At 42.2% G+C, this 25,379-nt stretch overlaps 1 protein-coding gene across 1 annotated transcript in view; it reads left to right on the forward strand.

Annotated features, from left to right (window-relative positions):
- cox16 (cytochrome c oxidase assembly factor COX16) overlaps positions 1-24,525 on the forward strand; it is a 51,565-nt gene extending 27,040 nt beyond the window's left edge. Inside the window, exons 3-4 of the mRNA XM_043698119.2 lie at positions 19,722-19,790; positions 23,684-24,525. Coding sequence (XP_043554054.2) covers positions 19,722-19,790; positions 23,684-23,815 — 201 coding nt within the window. The 3' untranslated portion in view covers positions 23,816-24,525. The remainder of the gene's footprint in view (positions 1-19,721; positions 19,791-23,683) is intronic.
- Positions 24,526-25,379: the final 854 nt, after the last annotated feature.

The following is a 25,379-nucleotide window of genomic DNA, read 5'->3' on the forward strand; positions in this document are numbered from 1 at the left end:
CACAATACTCCAAGTGCGGCCGCACCAGAGTTTTGTACAGCTGCAGCATAACCTCATGGTTCCAGAACTCGATCCCTCTATTAATAAAAGCTAAAACACTGTGTGCCTTCTTAACAACCCTGTCAACCTGGGTGGCAACTTTCAAGGATCTGTGTACATGGACACAGAGATCTCTCTACTCATCTACACTACCAAGAATCTTACCATTAGCCCAGTACTTGCATTCCAGTTACTCCGACCAAAGTGAATCATCTCACACTTGTCTGCATTAAACTCCATTTGCCACCTCCCAGCCCAGCTCTGCAGCTTATCTATGTCCCTCTGTAACCTACAACATCCTTCGTCACCATCCACCGACCTTAGTGTCATCTGCAAATTTACTAACCCACCCTTCTACGCCCTCATCCAGGTCATTTATAAAAATGACGAACGGCAGTGGACCCAACACCAACCCTTGCGGTACACCACTAGTAACTGGACTCCAGGATGAACCACCACCCTCTGTCTTCTTTCAGCAAGCCAATTCCTCCGCATTTTGTACAATAGCCTACTGTGGGGAACCTTATCGAATGCCTTGCTGAAATCCATATACACCACATCAATCGGTTTACTCTCATCTACCTGTTTGGTCCACCTTCTGAAAGAGCTCAATAAGGTTTGTAAAGCACGACCTACCCTTCGCAAAACCGTGCTGACTATCCCGAATCAAATTATTCTATTGTAGATGATTATAAATCCTATCTCTTATAACCTTTTCCAACACTTTACCAACAACTGTAGTAAGGCTCACTGGTCTATAATTACCAGGGTTGTCTCTACTCCCCTTCATAAACAAGGGAACCACATTTGCTATCCTCCAGTCTTCTGGCACTATTCCTATAGACAATGGCGATTTAAAGATCAATGCCAAAGGCTCGGCAATCTCCTTCCTGGCTTCCCAGAGGATCCTAAGATAAATACCATCTGGCCCAGGGGATTTATCTATTTACACACTGTGCAGGATTTCTAATACCGCTTCCTTGTGAACCTCAATCCCACCTCGTCTGGTAGCCTGTATCTCCATATTCTCCTCGACAACATTGTCATTTTCTAGAGTGAATACTGTCGAAAAATATTCATTTAGTGCTTCCCCTATCTCCTCTGACTCCACACACAACTTCCCACTACTATCCTTGATTGGCCCTAATCTTACTCTTGTCATTCTTTTATTCCTTAAACCCCTATAGAAAGCCTTAGGGTTTACCTTGTTCGTATCCGCCAACAACTTCTCATGTCTCCTCCTGGCTCTTCTGAGCTCTCTCTTTGGGTCTTTCCTGGATACCTTAACACACGCCGCCACCTTCCTCTTGACCACAGATTCCACTTCCTTCGTAAACCACGGCTCCCAGGCTCTACAGCTTCCTCCCTGCCTGACAGGTACATACTTATCTAGGACACACAGGAGCTTTTCCTTGAATAAGCTCCACATTTCTATATAAGAATCATTGAACACCATTTCTTTTGATTGCCATGTCCAAGTTATGAAAATACTCGTGTGAAATGAGAGGCATATCTTTAGTTCTACTGCTTTGTCTACTGTAATAACGATGTTTTAATGACTATGCTGTATTTACAAAGTGCAATATGTCACCTGTGTAACACTGCTAGAAAACAAAATGTATATACTCCAAATAAAATAGAAGCAATAGTTCACTGAAGGAATTCTATTGACATTTATGGTGTAGCTTCCTGAAGCTTTATTAAGCATTTAGTATAGTTGCATGGTAATCAGCAAAATATGTCATTCCTTCTTTTGGCATGCATATATACCATAGTTTAAATTGTTGCTTGCAGTCACTTTTTACTGCAGAACATAGATATGTTGAATGACCTATTGTTTCATGAATGTGGCATCAATTACAAAGACTGATGACCTTTATCTTGGTCCACATAACTCTTCCATCTTTTCCATTGTTGATATGGCTTTTCTTCCTTCAACTCCGGAAGGTTTTGACAGTAGTATGCTCACATGCATGCCACCACCTGTCTTGCCCATGTGACCACCTTAGCCCAGATGGTTTCAGCAGTGTACTTTCGAGCAGGAGGTAACTCAGATAATTATCCTATCCTCCTCCAGTGCCTATGTCTGTAAACGTCCTGGCTTAGCTGGTGCTGGTCAGGAACATGGGCTGTCAGGTTCTCTTCTCCCTTGCCAGAGTTTTTTTTTCTTAGCCCAAAGAGATTGGCAATTGTGCCATCACCAATTCTTCTGTTGGAATGAACCAAGAACTGAGCTCCAGTCAGTTCGCTTTCCTGCGTGCAAACATGCTGCAACACAGTGTCATTGTGGAGTTTACTGTAAGATCATTTGTGTGCAGTTTGTTTTGAGCAACACCAACCTCAGATCAAAAACGCATATTATTTTTGCAATAACTATAATCATCATTTCTCGACTTAGGATTTTCCATGCACCAGCACAATTCCTTTTATTCCATCTGCTTCTATTTGTCTCTGTGCATCTGCAGTGCTGCACAATTCCAAGTGCCTTTGTATACCTCCCTGCCTCTCTCACTTCAAACTCCTGTTTCAGCGTTGTTTCCATTCTAACACTCTGAGCTGTCTTTCAGAATGTGAGCATCACCCACTCATCCTCTACTGCTGCAGCTGTAATAACTGCTAATGTGCAGTGCTTTATGGATATTTTCTAATCAGCCTGTTAGGGATGTTATTGTACCCCTCTGAGCAGTTGGGACTTCTGGCTCAGAGGCCGAGGCGCTATCACTGTGCCGCAAGAGCCCTTAGACCTACTGAGAGAGGGGTGGTGCAGAGCTGGTGCTGCTAATAAGATTGTAGTTATGATTAAATGCAAAACAAGGTATTGAAAGCTTCAAGTAGTTACAGCAGTATAAATGTGAAGGTTAGTAATGAATTGATATGTGGTAATCTGAGTGAGATGCTATCCCACAGAGTTGCGCTCATATACTGCTTTATCGCAGATCAAAAATGTCACATTGAGTTATTGTGCAGACAAGTGCACAACTTACATAAGATCCCATTGTGTACAGATGAATGGCAAGTGGATCTGTTTTTTAGTGCGATTTTGAGGCAGGAATATTGACCAATGCAGGGTAAGCTCCCTGGTGTTAAATTGTGCCAGAGTTAGTCGCCCTCCATTTTAAGCAGGTAAACGGACAGTGTTTGTGCCTTCCCTAATGTTGCTTCCTTGGTTATGTTCTGAACTTTTAACTTAGATTCCATGGTAGTGTTGGATCTTTAAATCCATTACCCTCCTGACTCTGAGCTGTGCTTGCTACCAACCAGGCCAAGTTGCCACATGACACCCTTGGCTTAGACTTGTCCTTTATAGAATCCTGGAGCTGTACAGCATGGAAACAGACCCTTCAGTCCAACTTGTCCATACCTACCAGATATCCTAAATTAACGTAGTCCCATTTGGCACCATTTGACCCAGATCCCTGAAATTAAATCAATAGCTATAAACAAAATAGGGTCAGATGCTGTGGAATCTCTGTGGGTGGAGTTGAGGAACTGCAAAGGTAAAGACAAAACCATGATGGGAGTTATTTACAGGCCTCCAAACTGGAGCCAGGATTTCGGGCATAAGATACACCAAGAAATAGAAAAGGCTTATAGGAAAGGCAAGGTTACAGTGATCATGGGGGATTTCAATACGCAGATGGACTGGCAATATCAGTTTGGTGGTGGATGACAAGAAAAGGAGTTTGTGGAATGTCTTCGGGATGGCTTTTTGAAGCAGCTTGTGGTGGAGCCCACTAGGAAAGAGGCAATTCTGGATTTAGTGTTGTGCAATGAGGCAGACTTGGTAAGGCAGCTTGAGGTGAAGGAACTCTTAGGAGGCAGTGACCATGGTATGATGGAATTTACTCTCTAATTTGAGAGGGAGAAGGTGGAATCAGATGTAACTGATTTACAGTTGAATAAAGGCAAGTACAGAGGCATGAGGGAGGAGCTGACCAAAATTGACTGCGAGAGGAGCCCAGCAGGAAAGATAGTGGAATAGCAATGGCAGGAGTTTCTGGGATTAATTTGGGAGAGACAGCAGAGATTAATTCCAAGGAAAAAGAAGCGTGTCAAAGGGACAATGAGGCAAACGGAGCTGACCAGGGAAGTCCAGGACAGTATAAAAGCAAAAGAGAAAGCATTTGATGTGGCGAAGGGCAGTGGGAAGCCTTCAAAGACCAACAGAGGACAACAAAGAAAGAAATAAGGATGAAAATGATTAAATATGAAGGTAAGCTAGCCAGTAATATTAGGGAAGATTGCAAGAGTTTCTTTAGATATATAAAGGGCAAAGTGGACATTGTGCTGCTGGCAAATGATGCTGGAGAACTGGTAATGGGGAACAAAAAAATGGCTGAGGAACTGAATGAGTACTTGGTGTCAGTTTTCATGATGCAAGACACAAGCAGTATCCCAAAAATTCGAGAGAGCTGGGGACAGAACTGAGCATGGTGGCCATCACCTAGGAAAACTGAAAGGTCTGAAAGTGGACAAATCGCCTGGAGCAGATGGGCTATGGCAGAGAGTCCTGAAGGAGATAGCTGAAAAGATACTGGAGCCTTTAGTAGTGATCTTTCTGGTATCACAGGAGTCAGGGAGGGTGCCAGAGGACTGGAAAATTGTTAATGTAACACCCCATTTAAGAAGAGAGTAAGGCAAAAGATGGCAAATTATAGGTCAATTAGCTTGACCTCAGTCGTTGGTAAGATTTTGGAGTCCATTGTGAAGGATTAAATTTCTGAATACTTTGTTATTTTATTCAATTGTAGATCAGTTACATTCCATCTTCTCCCTCCCAAATTACAGAGTAAATTCTATGCATGGTAAAATTGGGCAAAGTCATCAAGGGAAGGTCATGCCTGACAAATCGGTTAAAGTTCTTTGAGAAGGTGATGAGCACGTCAGACCAAGGAGAGCCAATGGATGTTATCTATCTGGACTTCCAGAAGGCCATTGAGAAGGTGCTGCACAGGAGACTACTGAGTAAGATAAGGGCCTATGGTGTTAGAGGCAAGGTACTAGCATGGATAGAAGATTGGCTGTCTGGCAAAAGGCAGAGAGTGGGCATAAAAGGGTTCTTCTCAGTATGGAAGCCAGTGACTAGTGGTGTTCAACAAGGATCAGCGTTGGGACCACAACTTTTCACCTTATACATTAATGCTCTGGATAAAGGAACTGATGGCATTGTGGCTAAGTTTGCAGATAATACAAAGATAGGTAGCTGGATAGGTACTATTAAGGAAGCGGGAAGGTTGCAGAAAGATTTAGACAGGTTAGCAGAGTGAGCTAGGAAGTGGCAGAATGAAATACAGCATGGGAAAGTGTGAGGTTGTGCAATTTGGTAGGAAGAATAGAGGCCTGGACTATTTTCTAAATGAGGAGGAAATTCAGAAATCTGGAGTACAAAGGGACTTGGGAGTCCTGATCCAGGACTCTGTTAAGGTAAGCTTGCAGGTTGAGTTGGTAATTAGGAAGGCAAATACAATGTTGTCATTCATCTTGAGAGGAGTAGAATATAAGAGCAGAGATGTCCTTCTGAGGCTTTATAAGACTCTAGTCAGACCATATTTAGAGCAATTCTGGGCCCCATACTTCTGATGTATTGGCTCTAAAGTGGGTGCAGAGGGCGTTCACAAGAATGATCCCAGGAATGAAAGGCTTAACATGAGGAACGTTTGAGGACTCTGGGACTATACTCGATGGAGTTTAGAAGGATGTGAGGGGGGACTGACTGAAACTTTTGGAATACTGAGTGGTCTGGACAGAGTGGACATTGGAAAGATGTTTCCATTGGCTGAAGAGGCTAGGACCCAAGGGCACAGCCTTACAGTAAAGGGAAGACCCTTTAGAATGGAGATAAAGAGAAACTTCTTTACCACAGAGGGTGAATCTTTAGAATTCATTGCCACAGAAGGCTGTGGAGGCCAGGTCATTGAGCATATTTAAGACAGAGATAGATACGTTTTTGATTGCCAAGGGGATCAAAGGTTATGGGGAGAAAGCACGAAAATGGAGGTGAAAAACCCCTCAGCCATGATTGAATGGCGGAGCAGACCTGATGGGTCTAATGGCCCAATTTCTGCTCCTTCCTATTCATCCAGATGCCTTTTAACTGTTGTAAAGGTACCTGCCTCTTCCACTTTCTCTGGCAGCTCATTCCATACATGTACCACCGTTTGTGTGGAAAAAGTTACCCTTTAGGTTCCTTTTAAACCTTAAACCTATGCCCTCTAGTTTTGGACTCCCCCCACCCTGGGGAAAAGAGCTCATCTATTCACCCTATCCATGCCCCTCATGATTTTATAAACCTCTATCAAGTCACCCCACAGCCTCCGATGCTCCAGGGAAAGCAGACCCAGCCTCTCCTATAGTTCAAAATCTCCAACCCTGGCAAATCCTTGTAAATCTTTTCAAGTTTAATGGTATACTTCCTAAAGCAAGGAGCCCTGAATTGAACACAGTATTCCAAAAGTGGCCCTACCAACGTCCTGTACGGCTGCAACATGACCTCTCAACTCCTCTGCACTAACCAATAAAAGCAAGCATACCAAACGCCTTTTTTTGTGTTAAGAGTTAAGGTAGCTCATAGCGTTTAGTGTCTCAAGCAAGTGAGAGGCAACTCTCATAATCCAGCAGTGACTGTTCAAGTATCTTTGTAATGACTTTCATTAAAATGCTTTATTACATGGTTTTATTAAGATTAAATCTAAATCTATCTGAACCAACAGGAAGCTCATGTTTGTACGAGTTTGATTTTAAAAACTCACTTGTGGTTTCATAAAGTTATGAGTTATCATATGAGCAAGTGCAGATAATTCTGATTTATGGCTGTGACGTGGTTTTTGTTTCAAGTGTACAATAATGAGACTGCACATATTCCTGTTTTGAGATTCAAAAGACATTTGTTAGCATTATCCTCTGGGTCAAACTGAGGGTCAACACAATCATTGGAATGGATGTGTTATAAATAACCTTATGATTGTGATATTCCTGTAAAATGTGAAGAATAAGAAACATGGCTGAGGGGAACAAATACGTGAGTAGAGGTATGAAGTTGGCATTTCTTTGTTTCATGTTGTGTTTTGACCTATTTGCATTGTTTAAATGATAAAAGGATAAAAAGGGTTTGTTAGTTAGACATGGAAGAAACCACTTTGTGTGGTGCTCCAGAAAAAGGAGTGATTTTAATCTTGGAGCTGGACTAATTTTGAGTATAATCAAGGAGCGTTTTCTCTAGGTTCGTAAGAATATGGAGCGCTCTTCCTCCAAAATACAAAGGTTGTTCAGTTAATTGAAATATTCAAGATTGTGATGCTAGATTCATGAAATCAGAAATGGAAAGTGCTGGCGAAACTCCTCATCTGTGGTGAGAGGGTCAGAATTAATGTTTCAAGTCCAGTGTGATTCCTGTTCAGAACCCACGATTTGTCCTGGCTAAAGAAGTGGAGTAAAGGCAGGAAATCGAGGTGAGATCCAGACCAGCGGTAATTTGATTAATAGCAGGATACCTTGCAGGGTCTAATTGCTCCACTCCTGATCTTGTGTTCCAAAGCTTTATCCATAAAGAGTAGCTTGTGCGTCACTCAGGTATGAGGCCGTCAGAACTAATTAGATCTACATCTAAAAATACCAGCACAAATGATGAGCAAATAAACCACCTCCTTGAATGTGTAGTGACAATTAATTTCTTTCTAAAGTTGTAACATTTTTGTTATTTGTGTGCGCAATTATATTCGTAGATAAAAACAAATCTTGTAAGTTCTAGTTCACCTACTGATCCTTGGAGAATTTCTATAAATTGTAGAGATGTTCTGCGTCAGCCTGCTGAAGTTGCTGATCTAAACCACTGAAGATTTTAACAACACAATTTACAGGTTCTATAAATAAACCTGATGTAGTAAAAGATCTGTGGAGAATTATGGAAACCAATGGGACTGCATTTAGAGAGGTTCAGTTTGTTCTCACACGCTCACGTCCCACACGCCAGCTAACCAGCTCTCGTTCCAAGCATCAATGTCGGGAACCCAATTGATTGCTTTAGAGTGAGCCATCCAGTGCTTTCTCAGAGAACGTTTCATCTTCGAGCTGCTAGCTCCTCTGTAGTCCCAACAATGCTGCCTGGAAGTTAGGACCATCCATGTGACTACAAGCAGCCCCATCTCACCAAGGAGCCTAGGTCAGCCCAGACTCGGGATCTCATTTTGTAGCGGCAAGGGGCAAGTATTCTTGAAGAACCGGCATTGAGAAGCCAGAAGAGGGGAAGTTACAGACGAGCTCCGGGGAAAGGTGTTTTCAGCGGATGTAATGAATCTCAAAGGAGGTTCCGACAAATTTCTTTCACTGTTCTCCCTCCACCCCCATACCCACCCACACTCCTTTGCCTGACACCAACCCATGCTGCTAAATGCAACCCCAGCTTTCGCCATGATGTGGTGTCCCCCTTGCCATGAAGTAGGACCGGTGGATGAACTTCTTAAGCGACAACCAATAGGCTTTGAGGGTGAGTTACCGTCCCAAACTTTTCCTGCCTCTGTAAAATTTTGAGGCAGTGCAGGTTGGTAATTCATGGGAATCCACCCCCATCTCTGTCTTCCAAATGCAGCCCATTAAAGAATAGGACATGCAACACTGGCTTTTTATAGAGCCTTTTGGGGGTAAAAATGTTTGGGGAGCAGATTCGAGAGCAATGAGCCCTGTCCTCTGAAGGCAAGGACCAGAATTGGAACAAACCACACTTCAGAAGGTTGCAGGACTAGATGACGTTACAGAGACTGGAAGGGACCAGGTCATGGGAAGATCGAAAATAGCCTGAGCCTTACAAATAAAAGCTAAATGTTGCTTTTAAGATAAAGGACATTCATTTGTTTTTATCCAAAACATAACTATTGATGAAACAGCATTCCAAGGATGCTAACTGTAGCATCAGAGTTCTGGAAAATCGACCAAGTGGCAAAGGTTTTTCCTCCTCTCCAGTAGCTGCTGCTTTCTACTGGAAAAGTAATAAAAGTGAATCCTGTGGCAAATTTCAGACCAGTTGCCTTTGTCTATCGAAATGAATTGGCTTACTTAAAATCCTGTTTTGCGGACATTCAGTATTGCAGTGACCTTTTGTAGTTATTGAAGAGGCACCTAGTTACACAATTCATACAATAATAAAACACAGAGGCCATTCAGCTGATGGCACCCATTCCTTTCTCCTGATTTCCGCCAGCCTAGAAATTATTTTCGCAAAACTTATTTGTTTGAAACTTACTAATGAATTTGTCTTCATCGCTTTTTTAAAATTCTGAATCATTGTAACTTGTTGCAATTTTAAAACCAGGCTGCCTGTTTTTCAACCTCTTCATTGTCCTCTGCTTACTGATCTTACTGCCACTGAAACAATTTCTCATTATTTACTCAATTCTTCATAATTTTGAACTTTTCTGCTGAACCTCTCTTTAAGGAGCGAGGTTGAACCTGCACTGCTTTAAGGATGACAACCTCAGCTTATCCAATCTCTCCAGATAACTGAAGTGAGGAAGTAATGAAGATTTTGGAAGGTTTAAAAGTGGACATATTCCCAAATCCAGATGAGTAGTATCCCAGGCTGCTGTTGGAGATGAGGGAGGGAATTAAAGAGAATATGATCCAAATTTTTAATTTTTCTCTGGCCACAAGAGATGTGCCAGAGAACTAGAGGGCTTCTAATGTGGTTCTACTCTTCAAGAAGGGTGGTAGAGAGAGATTGGGGAATTATGGGCCAGGTTGTGTCTCCTTGGTGGGAGGGGAACCTTGGAGAAAATTCTAAAGGAGTGAAGTAATCTTCATCTGGAGAGGCAAGATTTGATCAGGGATAGTCAGCCTGGCTTTGTCAGAGGGCAGCCAAGCCTAGCACATTTGACTGAATTTTTCGAGGAGGTGGCCAGGCGTGTAGACCTAGGTAGTGCAGTCGATGGATTTCAGCAAAACCTTTGATAAGGTCCCATATAGAAGACTGAAGAAGGTATAAGGACAAGGAATCCAGTGTAACTTGGCAGATTGAATGCAAGATCAGAGGGTGGTGGTAGAAGGCTGTTTTATATGACTGAAGCAATGTAGATGAGAATGTGGGAAGGGATGAGAAGTTTGTGGATGACACAAAGGATTGGCTGGGTTATTGACAGTGCTGAAGAGGGCCTTTGGTTACAGGAAGGTATAGACTGGACAGATGGGTGGATCAGTGGCAGATGGGATTTAACCCTGAAAAGTATGAGGCCATTCACTTTGGAAATAGTCACAAGACAAGGGAGTAAGTACTCAATGAATGGTAGGGCGCTAGGAATCTCAGGAAAAGAGGGATCTTGAAGTGTTTGTACATAAAAATCTGAAAGTGGCAAGTCAGGTTAATAGGACTGTTAAGAAGGCATATGAGGCACTTGGTCTTATCAGTCGTCATGATTGGGAGATGCCGGTGTTGGACCGGGGTGTACAAAGTTAAAAATCTCACAACAGGTTATAGTCCAACGGGTTTAATTGGAAGCATTAGCTTTCGGAGCACCGCTGAAGGAGCTAGTGCTTCTGATTAAACCTGTTGGACTATAACCTGGTGTTGTGTGATTTTTAACCTTATCAGTCGTGGTACAGATTATAGGAGTGGGAAGTTATCTCTGAGGTGTACAGAACTTTGGTTAGGCCACACCACACTACAGGAAGAATGTAATTACATTGGATGGAGTGCAGAGGAGATTCACCAGAATGTTGCTGGGGTGGAGCATTTCAACTCCGAAGAGAGGCTGGGTAACCTCGGTTGCTCTGTTTTTTAGAGTGGAGAAGGCTAAGAAGGGACTTGATTGAGGGGAATGGATAAGGCTGCTTCCCCTGCGCCCCACCCCCCAAAGAAAAACCCTGGTTGAACTGTAAATAATGAGATGACGTGATTTTAAGGTGAGAAGCAGGAGAGTTTGAGGGGGAGAAATGGCATCCAGAAAATGGTGGGAATCTGGAATACACTGACTGGGAGGGTAGTGGAGGTGGGAAACCTCATACGTTTACAAAGCACATGGACTTGAAGTGAGGATTAGTGTAGATAGGTCAGTGCAGGTTCGATAGACCAAAGGGACTCTTCTGCATTGTATAATTCTATGAACTGATTAACCTGAGACTATTCTAGTAATTCTCTTCTGAATGCACTAAGGCTTTGCCATCCTCCCTAAAGAGTGTTTTGCAGAATTGAATAAGACTGTGCCTTACCCAGTGTTTTATGAAGGTTTCTCATAATTTCCCTGCTTTTGCAATCTCTGATAATAAGGATTCAATATGCTTTGTAAGTGACCTAGTCAGCTTATTAAGCCACCTTCAATGATTGTGTGCATGCACTCTCACATAGAGCCATAGAGATGTACAGCATGGAAACAGACTCTTCAGTCCAACCCAATCTAGTCCTACCTGCCAGCACCCGGCCCATTTCCCTCCCAACCTTTCCTATTCATATACCCATGCAAATGGCTCTTAAATGTTGCAGTTGTACCAGCCTCCACCACTTCCTTTGGCAACTCATTCCATACACGTACCACCCTCTGCGTGAAAAGGTTGCCCCTTAGGTCTCTCTTATATCTTTCCCCTCTCACCCTAAACCTATGCCTTTTAGTTCTGGACTCCCCGGCCCCAGGGAAAATACTTTGTCTATTTATCCTATCCATGCCCCTCATGATTTTGTAAACCTATTTCCACAAAACTAACTTTGAGAAATACTTATTTCTAGGAGGAATTTGGCATTGGGTGAACTCATAGCTGCAGTGCTGAGCCTTAAAAATCTGTAGCATTGGGGAGCTATCTATATTAGGAAGTGGTTTAATTTTCAGTCTTGTAGTTGGAGCTTTGATCTTTACATGTGTTTTCTGTTTGCTAATAATATCAGCAATTTGAACCCAAGCTCCTGGCTAATTAAGATGTTATTTATCTCATTTTATAAAGCTCTATATAATGGTCCCATCATAAATCCAGTGTTCCAATCTTGTTCAATAAATGTAGAAACCTTGCATTAATGTATTTAGTGTAAAATTTTACACTTTCATTACCAACTAAGTTATAGCAGTGTACGTTGAGTGGTTAGAACATTGACACCGCAAGGACGCGATGCCCCAGATTTTCCTGTCAAATTAGCAGTGAAACTAACTACATATTTATGTACATTTGGTTGAGCCAGACAGGAGAGGAAATTGCATTTAAACTCAAATATCCTAAGGTTGCTGCCCTAGTTACTATTGATCCAGCATTAATTACTTCTGAAAATGCAGAGCATCTTTTTTGACCGCCTTTGCTGTGAACTGCTTTGATTGTGAAGTTGCTGTTTTAATTTTGGATAATGCAGAATTGCATAATACAGAAAGGTCTTCTGCCCAACTTATGTAGTTAAAATGTCTCAGCATTCAAGTCTCCTTCCATTTACCTCTGACTTTTAGTTCATCTTGGCCTTTCAGAGTAACCTTTTTTTTAAACCATACTCTCTCAATTTTTCTCCCCAATCATTTAACTCAATCATTTTCTATGCTAGCGAACTACAACACAAGAACAAAATGTAATCACTCTGAATAAAGACATTTCTTCTTATTCTCCCTTAATTTATGTAAGTGTCTTTATATTGGTAGCTTCTAGTTTGGAATCTCCCAAATGGAGATATTCTCCCCCCATCTACACTCACCTACTCTTTCAAACTTCGAATCTTTACCAGAATATTTCTAGACCTTTTTCCCCGAAGGACAATTGCACCAATCTGTTTGATCTTTCCTGACAGTTACCACCTCTGAAATGTGGTACCATCTTTGTCAGTCTTTTCAGTGTATCCTTTCAGTGGTGGGTTGAGTATTTGTAACGTGCTGTTGAGGGGTTCCTCTTTCTGTGCCACCCCCTTCTGAGCCATTGACAGCCAGTTGGTACACATACAGATGTTGGATGATGGACAATGGCACACAAATTTGTAACCTAACCCACTTTCTCTACCATATGACCACGTAGCTGATGAACTGCACAATCCTTTTGCCCACTGTTCAAGCTGGATAGAATCATAGAATTCCTACAGTGGGGAAACAAGGCCACAACAGGTTCACACCGACCCTCCGAAGAGTAACCCACTCAGACCCATTCCCCTACCCAACTAAAGCCCTTAAACTACGCATCCCTGAACACTATATAACGTGGCCAATTCCCCTAACCTATACATCTTCAGTTTGTGGGAGGAAACCGGAGCACCTGAAGGAAACCCACGCAGACATGGGGAATGTGTGCAGACTCCACACAGTCGCCCCGAGGCTGGAATCGGACCCGGGTCCCTGATGCTGTGAGGCAGCAGTGCTAACCACTGAGCCACCGTAGCACCCTAGGAATGTACTCGCATAGAGAAACCATATCTCTGAAATACTTCAGAGTCTCAAGTGAAATGAATCAACAGGTAAATAGGTGAATTAAGTTGCTGCACATCAAATCTCTCAAACATTTGGGCAGCATGGTGGCACAGTGGTTAGCACTGCTGCCTCACAGCGCCAGAGACCCGGGTTCAATTCCCGCCTCAGGCAATTGGCTGTATGGAGTTTGCACATTCTCCCTGTGTCTGCGTGGGTTTCCTCCGGGTGCTCCGGTTTCCTCCCACAGTCCAAAAAAAATGTGCAAGTTAGGTGAATTGGCCATGCTAAATTGCCTGTAGTGTTAGGTGAAGGGGTCTGGGTGGGTTGTTCTTCAGAGGGTCGGTGTGGACTTGTTGGGCCGAAGGGCCTGTTTCCACACTGTAAGTAATCTAATCTAAATAATCATGTAATCTAATTTTAGTGGTGCCAGTTGAAGAGTTTGTTGTTTTTGACCAATGTGCTGGCAGAACTCAGTTCTTTGTATAGTGCAGTGAGATATGGAAGCTTAGGCATACAGATGCTCATTTCAATGCCTTATCTGTTAAATTCCATGTCTCCACCAAATATTTCTCAGCGTCAGTGATCTCTCCTATAAGCAAACTCCAAGCTTGTGATAAGCTGGAGCATATCTTTACCTTTCAATATTTCGTAGATTGATCTGTGTCCTTAGAAGTAAAATGTTAAATAGGCACCATGATGTTTCATGTGTCCCATCTGTACGTTCCAGAAGGCAGGCAAAATAGACAGGCAGGAGGCTGGAAGAATACAGCAGGCCAAGCAGCATCAGGAGGTGGAGAAGTCAGCATTTCAGGTATAACCCTTCTTCAGGACTGGAGGTGGGTGTGGGCTAGCTGCAGATAAAGGGTATGGCGGGGGCAGGGTGGTGAAGTGGGGATGGGTGAATGTGGGTGGACGGTACAATCTGGTTGGTCATTGGGATGAATGAATCTGGTTGGTGGCAGGGAGCAGTGGAAGGGAGGGGGAGGGGCTGGGAAGGGAGTCAGGGGATGGGGAGGGAGGTTATTAGAAATTGGCGATCTCCGTGTAGGCTCTCTGGACTGTAGGCTGCCCAAGCGGAAGGTGAGGTGTTGTTCCTCCAATTTGCGGTGTGGTTCATTTTGCAAATGGCAGAGACCAAAGACGGTCATGTCGGAAAGGGTGTGGGAGGGGGAATTGAAATGGACGGTGACTGGGAGGTCTGGTTGGACCCTGTGGCCCCGGCTGTGAAGCTCGGTGAACCGTTCCCTAAGTTTACATTTGGTCTCCCCGATGTAGAGAGGACCATATCGGGTGCACCTGATGCAGTAAACTAGGTTGGAGGAGAGGCAGGTGAACCTCTGTCTTATCTGGAAGGGGGTGGGGAGAGAGTGGGGAGAGTAGCACAAACCAAGGACTCTCAAAGAGAATGGTCCTTGCAGAAGGCAGAGAGCGGTGGGGAGGGGAAGATGTTCTTGGTGGTGGGGTCTAGTTGGAGTTGGCTGAAGTGTTTAAGGATGATGTGTTGGATGTGGAGCCTGGTGGGGTGGTCGGTGTGGACCAGGTTGACTCTGTCTTTATTGCATTTGGTGGGGCGGTGTGGTATTTAAAGCAATGGAACGGTGAATGGAGGTCGTGAGTCTGAGAGCTGTCTGGATGATGGGGGGAGAAAAACACGTTGCTTAAGGTAGGTGGACATCTGGGATGCTCGCGAGTGGAAATGTCTCCTCATCCAAGCAGGTGGGGTGGAGGCAGAGGAGTTGGGAGAAGGCAGGCAAACAGATGTGTACAGATCAACTGTACTAAGTTGATCCTGGATCAGTGGTGCTGGAAGAGCACAGCAATTCAGGCAGCATCCGACGAGCAGCAAAATCGACGTTTCGGGACTGAGTTGATGCTAATTGTTCACTAAGAAACCAGTTTATTTTAGACACTACCATCACAGAGCAGAATGCATTTTTCTTTGAAATTTTGTCTACTTCCTATCATTTCTAAAACTTCTAAAAGGATCTGTGTAAACTTAGCCCACGGTTATAGGCTTTGCTTCATTTCATGCATTATTATTTGCAGAAGTTACTGATACAGGTAGCAGATGGGAACAAGTGCTCTCTCTTCTTGCAATTTCAGAATGTCGCACAAAAACACAATCACCCCCTCACAACATTAAAGCCCTATTGTCAGTTCAGGAAAATAACAGCCTCAGACCCCATACCTCCCTTTGGCATAGGACCTATAGTAATAGATTTGCCAGTTAGGGCTACTTCTGTGCTCAATAAATATAAGACATTCAAGCATTGTTTCCAATTCTCTCTGGGATGTGTTGCTCAGCTTATGCGCTCAAATCGATGTGCTCACAGCTTTTAAAGCCTAACCCTTGGGCCGGTTCATCTGAATTCATGGCCAGTCCTTGCTTCAGCTGCTCCAAGGTATTTTTTTAATATATTGCTTTCAGATCAGAAGGTTTGCTGAACCTTTGAGAATTCATTACAATCTTGAACTTGACCTTGTGCATCTCACTATATGTCTCTGATACAAAAATACTTCCCAGGCCAATTGTGGGGGGAAAAAATAAGTGAAAACATGATAGACATTTTCTCCAGCACCAAGTTGAAGTGTCAGCCTAGATGTATGTGCTTAAGTTCTGCAGCCTTCTAACCTCTTGCCAAGATTATTCTTGTACTTGCATTGCCAGTCTAATGGACGAGTCTCAGCAGTCCATACTTTAATGTCTGTTCATACTGGAAGATCTAGATGAAGCTTTAGGAATGGGCCCAGGATAAATAACCAGTGGCAAACCCTGTCTAACTGTTATGTACCTTTTAGTTACAGGGCTTATCTAATATTCTAATAAGCTTCTTCCCTTGTCATAATCATTGTCTTCAATTTGAGATACCAGTTTTCTTCACAAACAATCATGTATAATCAGTAATTGTTGAGTTTCTGTTATGAATTCAAATGTACACAGTAAAAATGGAATCTGTGGGAGATTCTAGATGGCGGCAGTCTGAACAGTCTGCTGTGTTGTGCGCTGTGCCATACCGCAGGTAAGGTGGGCTCCTACCCACCGCTCCCCCCTCCCCTCCCGAGGAAAGTTTGTAAAGTAAGTAGAATACCTAGAGCTCTTTTAAATCAAGATTTGCCAGATCTGAAGCTGAAATGAAGACATCGGGGGCACTCCCCTACTATGACGGGCACACCTGCAGCAGTTACCTAGACTCCTGTGGCGGCGTCCTTAAGTTCAGTGAGGCAACAGTATTTACTCACGGAGTTCACAAAACTCTGTGAAAAAGTTGAGGTAGCGCTGGAACCAATTGTTGCCATGCTGACAAAGTGTGAGCAGGAGATCCGGACTTTGGATCAGCGTGCAGAAGGGGTAGAACAGAGGACCACTGCCTTGGAGGCCACGACGGAGAGCTTGAGTGGTGGATAGGTTTGGGCCTTGCAGGAACAAGTAGACGACTTTGAAAGCTGAGGTCGGAGAGAAAAGTTTACGGATTGTGGGATTGCCGGAGCATGAAGAAGGTGAAAACCTTGCTGATTTTCTTGAAGTGGCTTCCAGAGTTGCTGTGCCTGGAGATTGAGTCGTGCCGGGTGAGTGTGGAGCGGGCCCACTGGGTCACGATGCACAGGTCCGGGTTAGCTCAGCGCCCTCGTCTGGTCCTCATGCGACTCCAGCATTATAAGGGAAAGCACTTCATAATAGAAACAGCCACAAGTATGGGAAAAGATCCACAGGCTTTGGCTTATAATGGTTTGAGGATAATGTTTTTTCATGACTTTTCTGGGGCTATAATTGAGAAAAGGAAGATCTTTAATGAGTAAAGAAAAAAATTAAGAGATTTAAACATTCAATATTCTCTGATGTACCTGGCAGTGCTACGTTTCAATTATGGGGGAACTGTCTACAACTTTGACTTGATGGTGGTGCTGCGGCGAGTGGCGTAATGTAATATAGTACAATGTAGTGTACTTTAATTTTAGTGGATTGTAATTTAATTTCATTTTATTTAATTTGAGTTTATGCTAATTTTGCTGAAGTGTATATGAGTTGACTATCTTGAAGAATAGGCAGTTTATTGTCAATGTTACTGTAATATAATACGATCATATTTCTACTTTTGTACTTTTATAACTTTTCTCAGTTTGCTTTTTGTAAAAGTGAAAAATTTTTTCAATAAATATACACATTTTAAAAAACAGGAATCTGTAGCTGTGTTGCAGTATAATTGACAGCACTAGTGGAAATTGCTTTGTAGTCTGTTTTGTGTTACACAGCTCCTCAACCTGTACTGTTGGATAACTCTGCTGTTCCAACCAATCATTATTCCTATTTCAGTTCCTTTACTGAACTGTATATGTATAAAAATGACTTTGCAAAACTGTGTGCAACTCTGTAATTCAGTCATAATTTCAACACATCTTGCTCCCATTAGTTCTAGTTGGCTAATACTGCTTCATCCAAAGATCTCATTTAGCTTTGTTATCCTGTGTGTAGTGTTTTCCAAGGTTGGTTAGTAGTTAATAGTTGCAAGAAACAATCTTCCACTTAACTTGTCAAATAGATGAAATGGCTTTTTAAAAAAAACCACAGCTCCAAGAACCAAATTAAACCTTTTAAACAATGACTGTTCAATGTTTTTTTTCTCTTTTGGGAATGTTACATCCAGTCGATTGCTAACTTTCTTTGTGAAAATTCAGATTTTGCGATTTTTTTTAAGTCGTCCCTTGTTTTAAGTAGAACAGCTTATATATAGGCAGTCAGCAATTGCCTAACTGAAATTATTTTGACCTCTAGTTTGGAAAACAAACTGTCAGCTAAGTACAAATTAAAGCAATGGCACAATACTTGCAGCACAATCTTTCAAATTTTAGTGAAGCCTATAACTGAAAGCTCCAGCATTTTGTCAAAATAAACTTTGTAATGCAATTGTAGTTTTTGACCTGAGTGTAGTGGCTGGATCAATTTCAAACTGTAATGATGCAAATATGATTTATTTTCACTTGTCACAGCATTGTGGCTCAGACGACAGTGTCTCACAGTTAGGAGACCTTTGACTCTAGTGTCTCAAATTATAACAAAAACTTCTGAAGAAGGGTTGCTGGGCCTGAAATGGTAACTTCACTTTCTCCCCACAGGTGCTGCCAGATCTGCTGTGCATTTTCCAGCAATTGCTGTTTTTGTTTATGATTTACAACATCTGTACTACTTTGGTTATTTTGTTTTGGTCAGACTTGACCATTTTCAGTGTCTTTCCCTGAGGTTGTGAGAAAGTCTGGGAACTTGCTGGAGGAGGGGATAACTTCACCTTTTCTAACGCTGTTGGATTGGGAACTGGATCTCCACTGAGAACAGACTGTGTTTTCTACTCCATCATAACCTCAATATTCCCAAAGCACCATTCTACTCCAGTGTTCTAACTTAATTAAAAAGATTAGATTAGATTCCCTACAGTGTGGAAACAGACCCTTCGGCCCAACAAGTCCACACCGACCTCTGAAGAGTAATCCACCCAGATCCATTCCCCTATCCTATATTTACCCCTGACTAATGCACCTAACACTATGGGCAATTAATCTGACATGAACATCTTTGGATTGTGGGAGGGAACAGGAGCACCTGGAGGAAACCCACGCAGACGCGGGAAGAATGTGCAAAGTTCTCACAGATAGTTGCCTGAGGCTGGAATCAAACCCGGGTCTCTGGCGCTGTGAGGCAGCAGTGCTATCCACTGAGCCATCATGCCACCCATTTATTTAAGTCTATTGTTGCATATCCTTCAAAGAGCATATCAGCAATTGCAGACAATTTTGCACTGAGCTATCAGAATGTGGTGTCACAATAGGAGATCTTCTGGAAATAACATGATTGATCCCTTTCCGAATTCTTAGTGAAGGTAAGTTTTGACTTAATGCTGAAATGGGAGATCCCAATCCAGGATGATTTAATCCTAACCCTAATTCATTGTTACACGTAGCTGAACGCCTTTGCATCATGGACAGACCACACTCATGAGTTTCTGCTCCTTATTGTTGTCCACTTCTTATGATTTATTGCCTCTCGTTTGACAATGAGACCATTGCTTGTCTTGCTGTTTCTTGATACTATTGAGACAGCCAACCAAATAATTGGAATAAACCTCCTGCTCCTGAATAACAAAAGTGTGGGTGTTGAAAATTCTGAGTCAAGTGCTCAGTTTTAGTGTTATATGCTAATCGTTTTAGAAATGGCACAAAAGTTTGTGCTTATGAATTTGACCAGAGTAAACATTGAATTCTGGCAAGTCTCAATAAATAGTTTTGTTTTTTCTAGTTTCTTTTTGAGATTCTTACGAAGCAAACTAATTATTTTCCCCCACTTTGCAGATTGATCCAGCTCTTGAAGCTCAATTAAACAAGAATAAAAATAACATTTCAATGGAATCAGAGTATGAGGTAGAGTATACAAATCGGACAGCCTTGATTAACTGATCTGAAAATGATTAATATTCATCATCTAAGCTTGAGGCTATTTCATTTTGTTCCTTTATTCTTTAATTAGTGATGGTCCTGATACACAGTTTTGATATATTTTATTCTTTTAATTCTTCTTTTGAAAAGAATTCCACTTTTGATTGTTATCCAGAAAGTCCTATTGACCATACACACATCTGAACAACAGATGTTGAGGGGATACTATTGGGGATCTGTCATTCTGCTTACAGTAATGTCTAGGTTTACAAGTACATGGTAGCTGCTTAATACATACACAAAGAAGGTATGGCAGAGTTATGCTAATAGGCTAAATAAAGAGGAATGGGAGGAGACTCGTGAAGAGCACAAAGTCCAGCATATACAAGATGGCCCAATGGCTATTTTTCTTTGCTTTAAATTCTGTTTATTTGCATGAGGTGCTGGAGGACTAGTGATCCAACCGGGAGCCATGCATTTAGTCAAACTGGAGACAATTTGAACTGCCTGTTATGCAAAGAGAAACTACTTGTGGTTGTTTTTGCTGTTTGGTTTGGAGTGTTTTAGGGAGGGGAATGGATTCAGCTGGATGCCTGCAAGACGACCAAAGAGCTGCTGTTCTAAAATTTATCAAAGTCAACAGTTTCAGAGTTGAGACTGAATATTGTATTAAGCTTGACATGATTCTCACCAACAGTGGAATGTGAAAAAGGATGAGGCAGAGTGTGGAATACTACAGCACCATAAATGGCCTTTTGATTTTCTGACTTGGTATTATGTCTGTTGGCCATTCACAAAAGCTGGCTTTAGGACTTGTTTACCCCCATTCCCTTCCTGACTTGTGCTGTTCCCCGTCTCCAGATCACATTTCACACCTCCCTGTTTAACATGGTCGTGGTTCTGAGCACTTTTTGCTTTCTCCTGACTGATACAGGAGTGTCTGTGGGGACTGTTTGGTAGGGAGGAAAGAAAGAGTACTGTTCTTGGGAGGATTGAGGCTGCTGGGATTGACTAAGGTTAGCATGATGATTAATGTTACCCTGCCACCAGCTATAGGATTGATTAAAGTGACCTTTATGTCCATACTGTCCCATGAGAAGGATTTGTGCCATCCATCGGTAATTCTCATTCAGCCTAATTAATTCTGATCCCTCTGATGTGCACAGTGTAGCACAGGCATGAATTCCTGTGGCACTTTCAATATTACGCTTTTTACAGGAGAAACAAAGGTTTTCTGGCATGTGGCCAAGGTTTAAAAATAAAACAGCTCATCAAATAATAAAATTTTTGTGGTATCTGCAATTTCCTTGTACTACGACAATTTCAATACAAAAATTAATTCCAGACACAAACTAAACTGCAGCATGATGAACTAATTGTACACAGTATATTTGCAAGCAGCTGCCAGAGTGGATGTGATGCTTGTGTAACTAGCTTCTCACTTTTTAAACCAGTGCACGTTCAAGCTCTTTGTCAAGGGCTACAATCCTGAACAAAATATCTTCCTTGAATGCTCTTTCAGATGTTCCATATTCTGCTCCATGAAAGCAGAGAAGGCCCAGGGACTTCCCAAACAATGTGCTCTTTACAACTGCTGTGAGACTGTGGCTTGGTATTTCCTATCAAAGGTTGGAGATAGAGAGGATGGATAATTCCATTTCCATTTTAATGGGATGGTGAGAGCAGATCCCATGTTAAAATAATATCTAAAATATTGTCTGTTAAAAGAAATCAGATTAGAAAAAAGCTAAAAGAAATGAATTACTTGGGAAGGGCGAGGAAAAAGATAATTTCTTTAAGGAGATGATATTTTTTTCCTAATGTGGTCATCCTAATTTGTTGTTGGTGATGGGAGCACAGTGTTCCTTTTTTGTTGTATTTTCCTCTCCTCTCCTCTTCCAGTGCAGACAAATATTAGGATGCCTGGGGAAATCAAATATCCATAGCATGTGAGAGAAATCAATAGGAAAGGCACGCAACTTGTTATAGAGTTCCCTTACTTTCTCTCTTGTGAAGATATTCTAACATAGCCTCGTATAGAAACACATGAAAAGGTGGCTCCTAAACAGGGAGAAAGTAATGGCAATGACTAGCAAAAGAACAAAAGGATATCAGCTGAGAGGTGATAAATAGAGTCATAAAGATGTACAGCACGGAAACAGCTTCAGTCCAACCCGTCCACGCCAACCAGATATCCCAACCCAATCTAGTCCCACTTGCCAGCACTTGGCCCGTATCCCTCCAAATCCTTCCTATTCACATACCCATCTAGATGCCTTTTAAATGTTGCAAATGTACTTGCTTCCCTCCCCCCTCCGCTTCCTCTGGTAGCTCATTCCATATACGTATCACCATCTGCGTGAAAAAGTTGCCCCTTACGTCCCTTTTATATCTTTTCCCTCTCACCCTAAACCTATGCCCTCTAGTTCTGGACTCCCTCACCCCAGGGAAGAGACTTTTACCTATTTACCCTATCCGTGACACTCATTAGTTTTAAACCTCTATAAGGTCACGCCACAGCCTCCGACACTCCAGGGAAAACAACCTCAGCCTATTCAACTCTCCCTATAGCTCAAACACTCCAACCCTGGAACATCCTTGTAAATCTTTTCTGTACCCTTTCTAGTTTCACAACATGCACTTTTCCAAAAGTGGCCTAACCAATGTCTGTACAGCTGCAACATTACCTCCCAACTCCTGTACTCAATACTGTGACCAATAAAGGAAAACATACCAAATGCCTCCTTCGCTATCCTATCTACCTGCGATTTCAAGAAGCTATGGACCTGCACTCCAAGGTCTCTTAGAGTCATAGAGATGTACAGCATGGAAACAGACCCTTCAGTCCAACCTGTCCATGCCGACCAGATATCCCAACCCTGGGGCTGTTTTCCCTGGAGTGTCGGAGGCTGTGTGGTGACCTTATAGAGGTTTAAAAAATCATGAGGGTTACGGGTAGTCCCACCTGCCAGCACCCGGCCCATATCCCTCCAAACCCTGCCTATTCATATACACATCCAAATGCCTCTTAAATGTTGCAATTGTACCAGCCTCCACCACATCCTCTGGCAGATCATTCCATACATGCACCACCCTCTGCATGAAAAAGTTGCCCCTTAGGTGTCTCTTATATCTTTCCCCTCTCTCCCTAAACCTATGCCCTCTAGTTCTGGACTCCCTGACCCCAGGGAAAAGACTTTGTCTATTTATCCTATCCATGTCTTTTGGTCACACCCTCCACCACCACCCACTCTCTTCTACCTTCGAGCCAGTTCTGTATCCAAATGGCTAATTCTCCCTGTTTTCCATGAGATCTAACCTTGCTAACCAGTCTCCCATGGGGAATCTTGTCGAACACCTTACTGAAGTCCATATAGATTGCATCTACCACTCTGCTCTCATCAATCCTCTTTGTTACTTCTTTAAAAAACTCAATCAAGTTTGTGAGACATGATTTCCCACTCACAAAGCCATGTTGACTATGCCGAAACAGTCCTTGCCTCTCCAAATACATATACATCCTGTCCCTCAGGATTCCCTCCAACAACTTGCCCACCACTGACATCAGGCTCACTGGTCTATAGTTCCCTGGCTTGTCCTTACCACACTTCTTAAATAATGGTAAGGAAAAGCCAGGGAACTATAGACCAGTGAGCCCCTGATGTCGATGGTGTGTTAATTTCTTTTTGATGTGGGGCATTGTATAGATTCCACTACATTTGTAAAAACTCTTTATTTCTTCAGTCACTGCCTTGCTACCATCTTAATTATTTCATAAATGTTCAATAGCTATAAGCTTTCCAGTCATCTTGTTTAAGAACATGTTGGTTTTCTGAGACCGTATGAAAGTACAATTCTTTTCCTTTTATTTAAAACAGAAACTACAGCAACAGAACTTGGATGACTGGGTAAATATCCGAGGACCACGTCCCTGGGAAGATTCAAAATCTTACCAAGATCAGCAGCGGAAGACTCAAAATGCAAACAATATCATTAACGCGAAACACTGATCTTGATATATTTACTGGACATCTAGCTAAGCTGAAGATGGCTCTTCCTGAAAAGTTGAAGAGTATGTTTGCATTGATTTGATAGAGATGGTACTTTTTTGCAATATAATTTAAAATGGCCGATTGGAGACTTTGGAAAAGGAACTGCAGAGCCTATTGTAAATCTTTTCCAATGTATCTGATTGACTTTTGCTTTTTAAATAAAATAGCCCTTGATGTCATTGAGTGCACAATGAAAAGTGAGTTGTAAACTATTGCTGAGAGAAAATTGACAAGCAAATGCTGTATCTTTATTTACTTCTCCAGTTAGTATTAGTACACTGCTCTCGTTCAGCAGTCGTCTTCTGTTTCCTGGCAACCAGTTGCAGTAACTCTAAATTAACGTGACACTGGACCTGTGTGCAGTGCTGCTCATCTTGGTGTCAGCTTTCGCTGTAGTTGGCCAGAACCAAGCGAAGTTGATTTTGGCAATCATATAATTGCCCCTATAATTGCACATCTCTGACAATTCTATTAATGTATTTTGTGGAATTTTCACTGCGTAATGAGAACCCTAACTGGAACATGATTTGTTTAGGTAACAACTTGGTAAAACAGCTCTGGAGAAAATGTTTGTCTGTTTGATTTGTAGGTCGCCGGCTGCAGTTTATTCACCATGAAAAGAAAGTAATGTAACCTTGATCATATTCATTAAATGTTGAATAGATGTATCATTTTGCCTTTCCCTTTCAGTACCCAAAATAACCTTGACTCAAACTTGTGAACACAGATGTTGCATTGTTGCAGGAAGAAGTGCTGCCTGAACACAGTTCATGTCTCTAACTTCTTGGCCAAACAGTTGTAGGTTTGTGAACCACTTTGTATATTTGTTGTCCACCATGCGCAAATTTCTCAAATGCAAACACAGACGTTCAATTAGTTTTGTCAAAACGCAACCTGATGCAGTTAATTCCTGACTGTCTTTCAATTTGAGAGACAACATTGTGTAATACCTGCTGTGCCTAGACCAACAATGTTTGCAATTAATCCGTGGGCAAACTCTACTCTGGAGGTGATGTCACTGGACTAATAATGCAGAGCTTGAGCTAGTGCCTTGTGAAGACTCTGATTCAAATCCAAGCAAATCTAAATCCTAATCTTTGTAATGGTTGTTGGGCAAACACATCTTGTTCTTTAAGAAAGGAAATCTGCCTCCTTTCACTGTCTGATTTGCATGGGACACTCTGGCCCCAGAGCAGTGTGTGTGGTTCTTAAAAAAAAAACAAAGTATTCAGTTGAACCCAGTATCAGCCGTACAATCCTAAAAGGAATAAAACTGGTTGAACCAACTGGTATTGACTTAAGCAGTGGAGATTACAGGCACATCTGCCTGTAGACTCTGCAAGGTCCTGCTTCATAACATTTGAAAACTTCCAGGTATGTTGAAAAGGTGAGTAACCTTTGGGATATATTCCTCAGTTCAGTGTCACTGCAAACAAACTTTTTCTCCTACAGTCTAGAATGTGACCTGACTGACACCCTGGTCACTAACAAATGGACCAGTGATTGTAACAAAGAAGGTTTA

Source organism: Chiloscyllium plagiosum, unplaced genomic scaffold (assembly GCF_037043375.1).
Source record: "Chiloscyllium plagiosum isolate Xiang-an unplaced genomic scaffold, Cpla_swu_hap1 HiC_scaffold_8, whole genome shotgun sequence".
Taxonomy (NCBI): Eukaryota; Metazoa; Chordata; class Chondrichthyes; order Orectolobiformes; family Hemiscylliidae; genus Chiloscyllium; species Chiloscyllium plagiosum.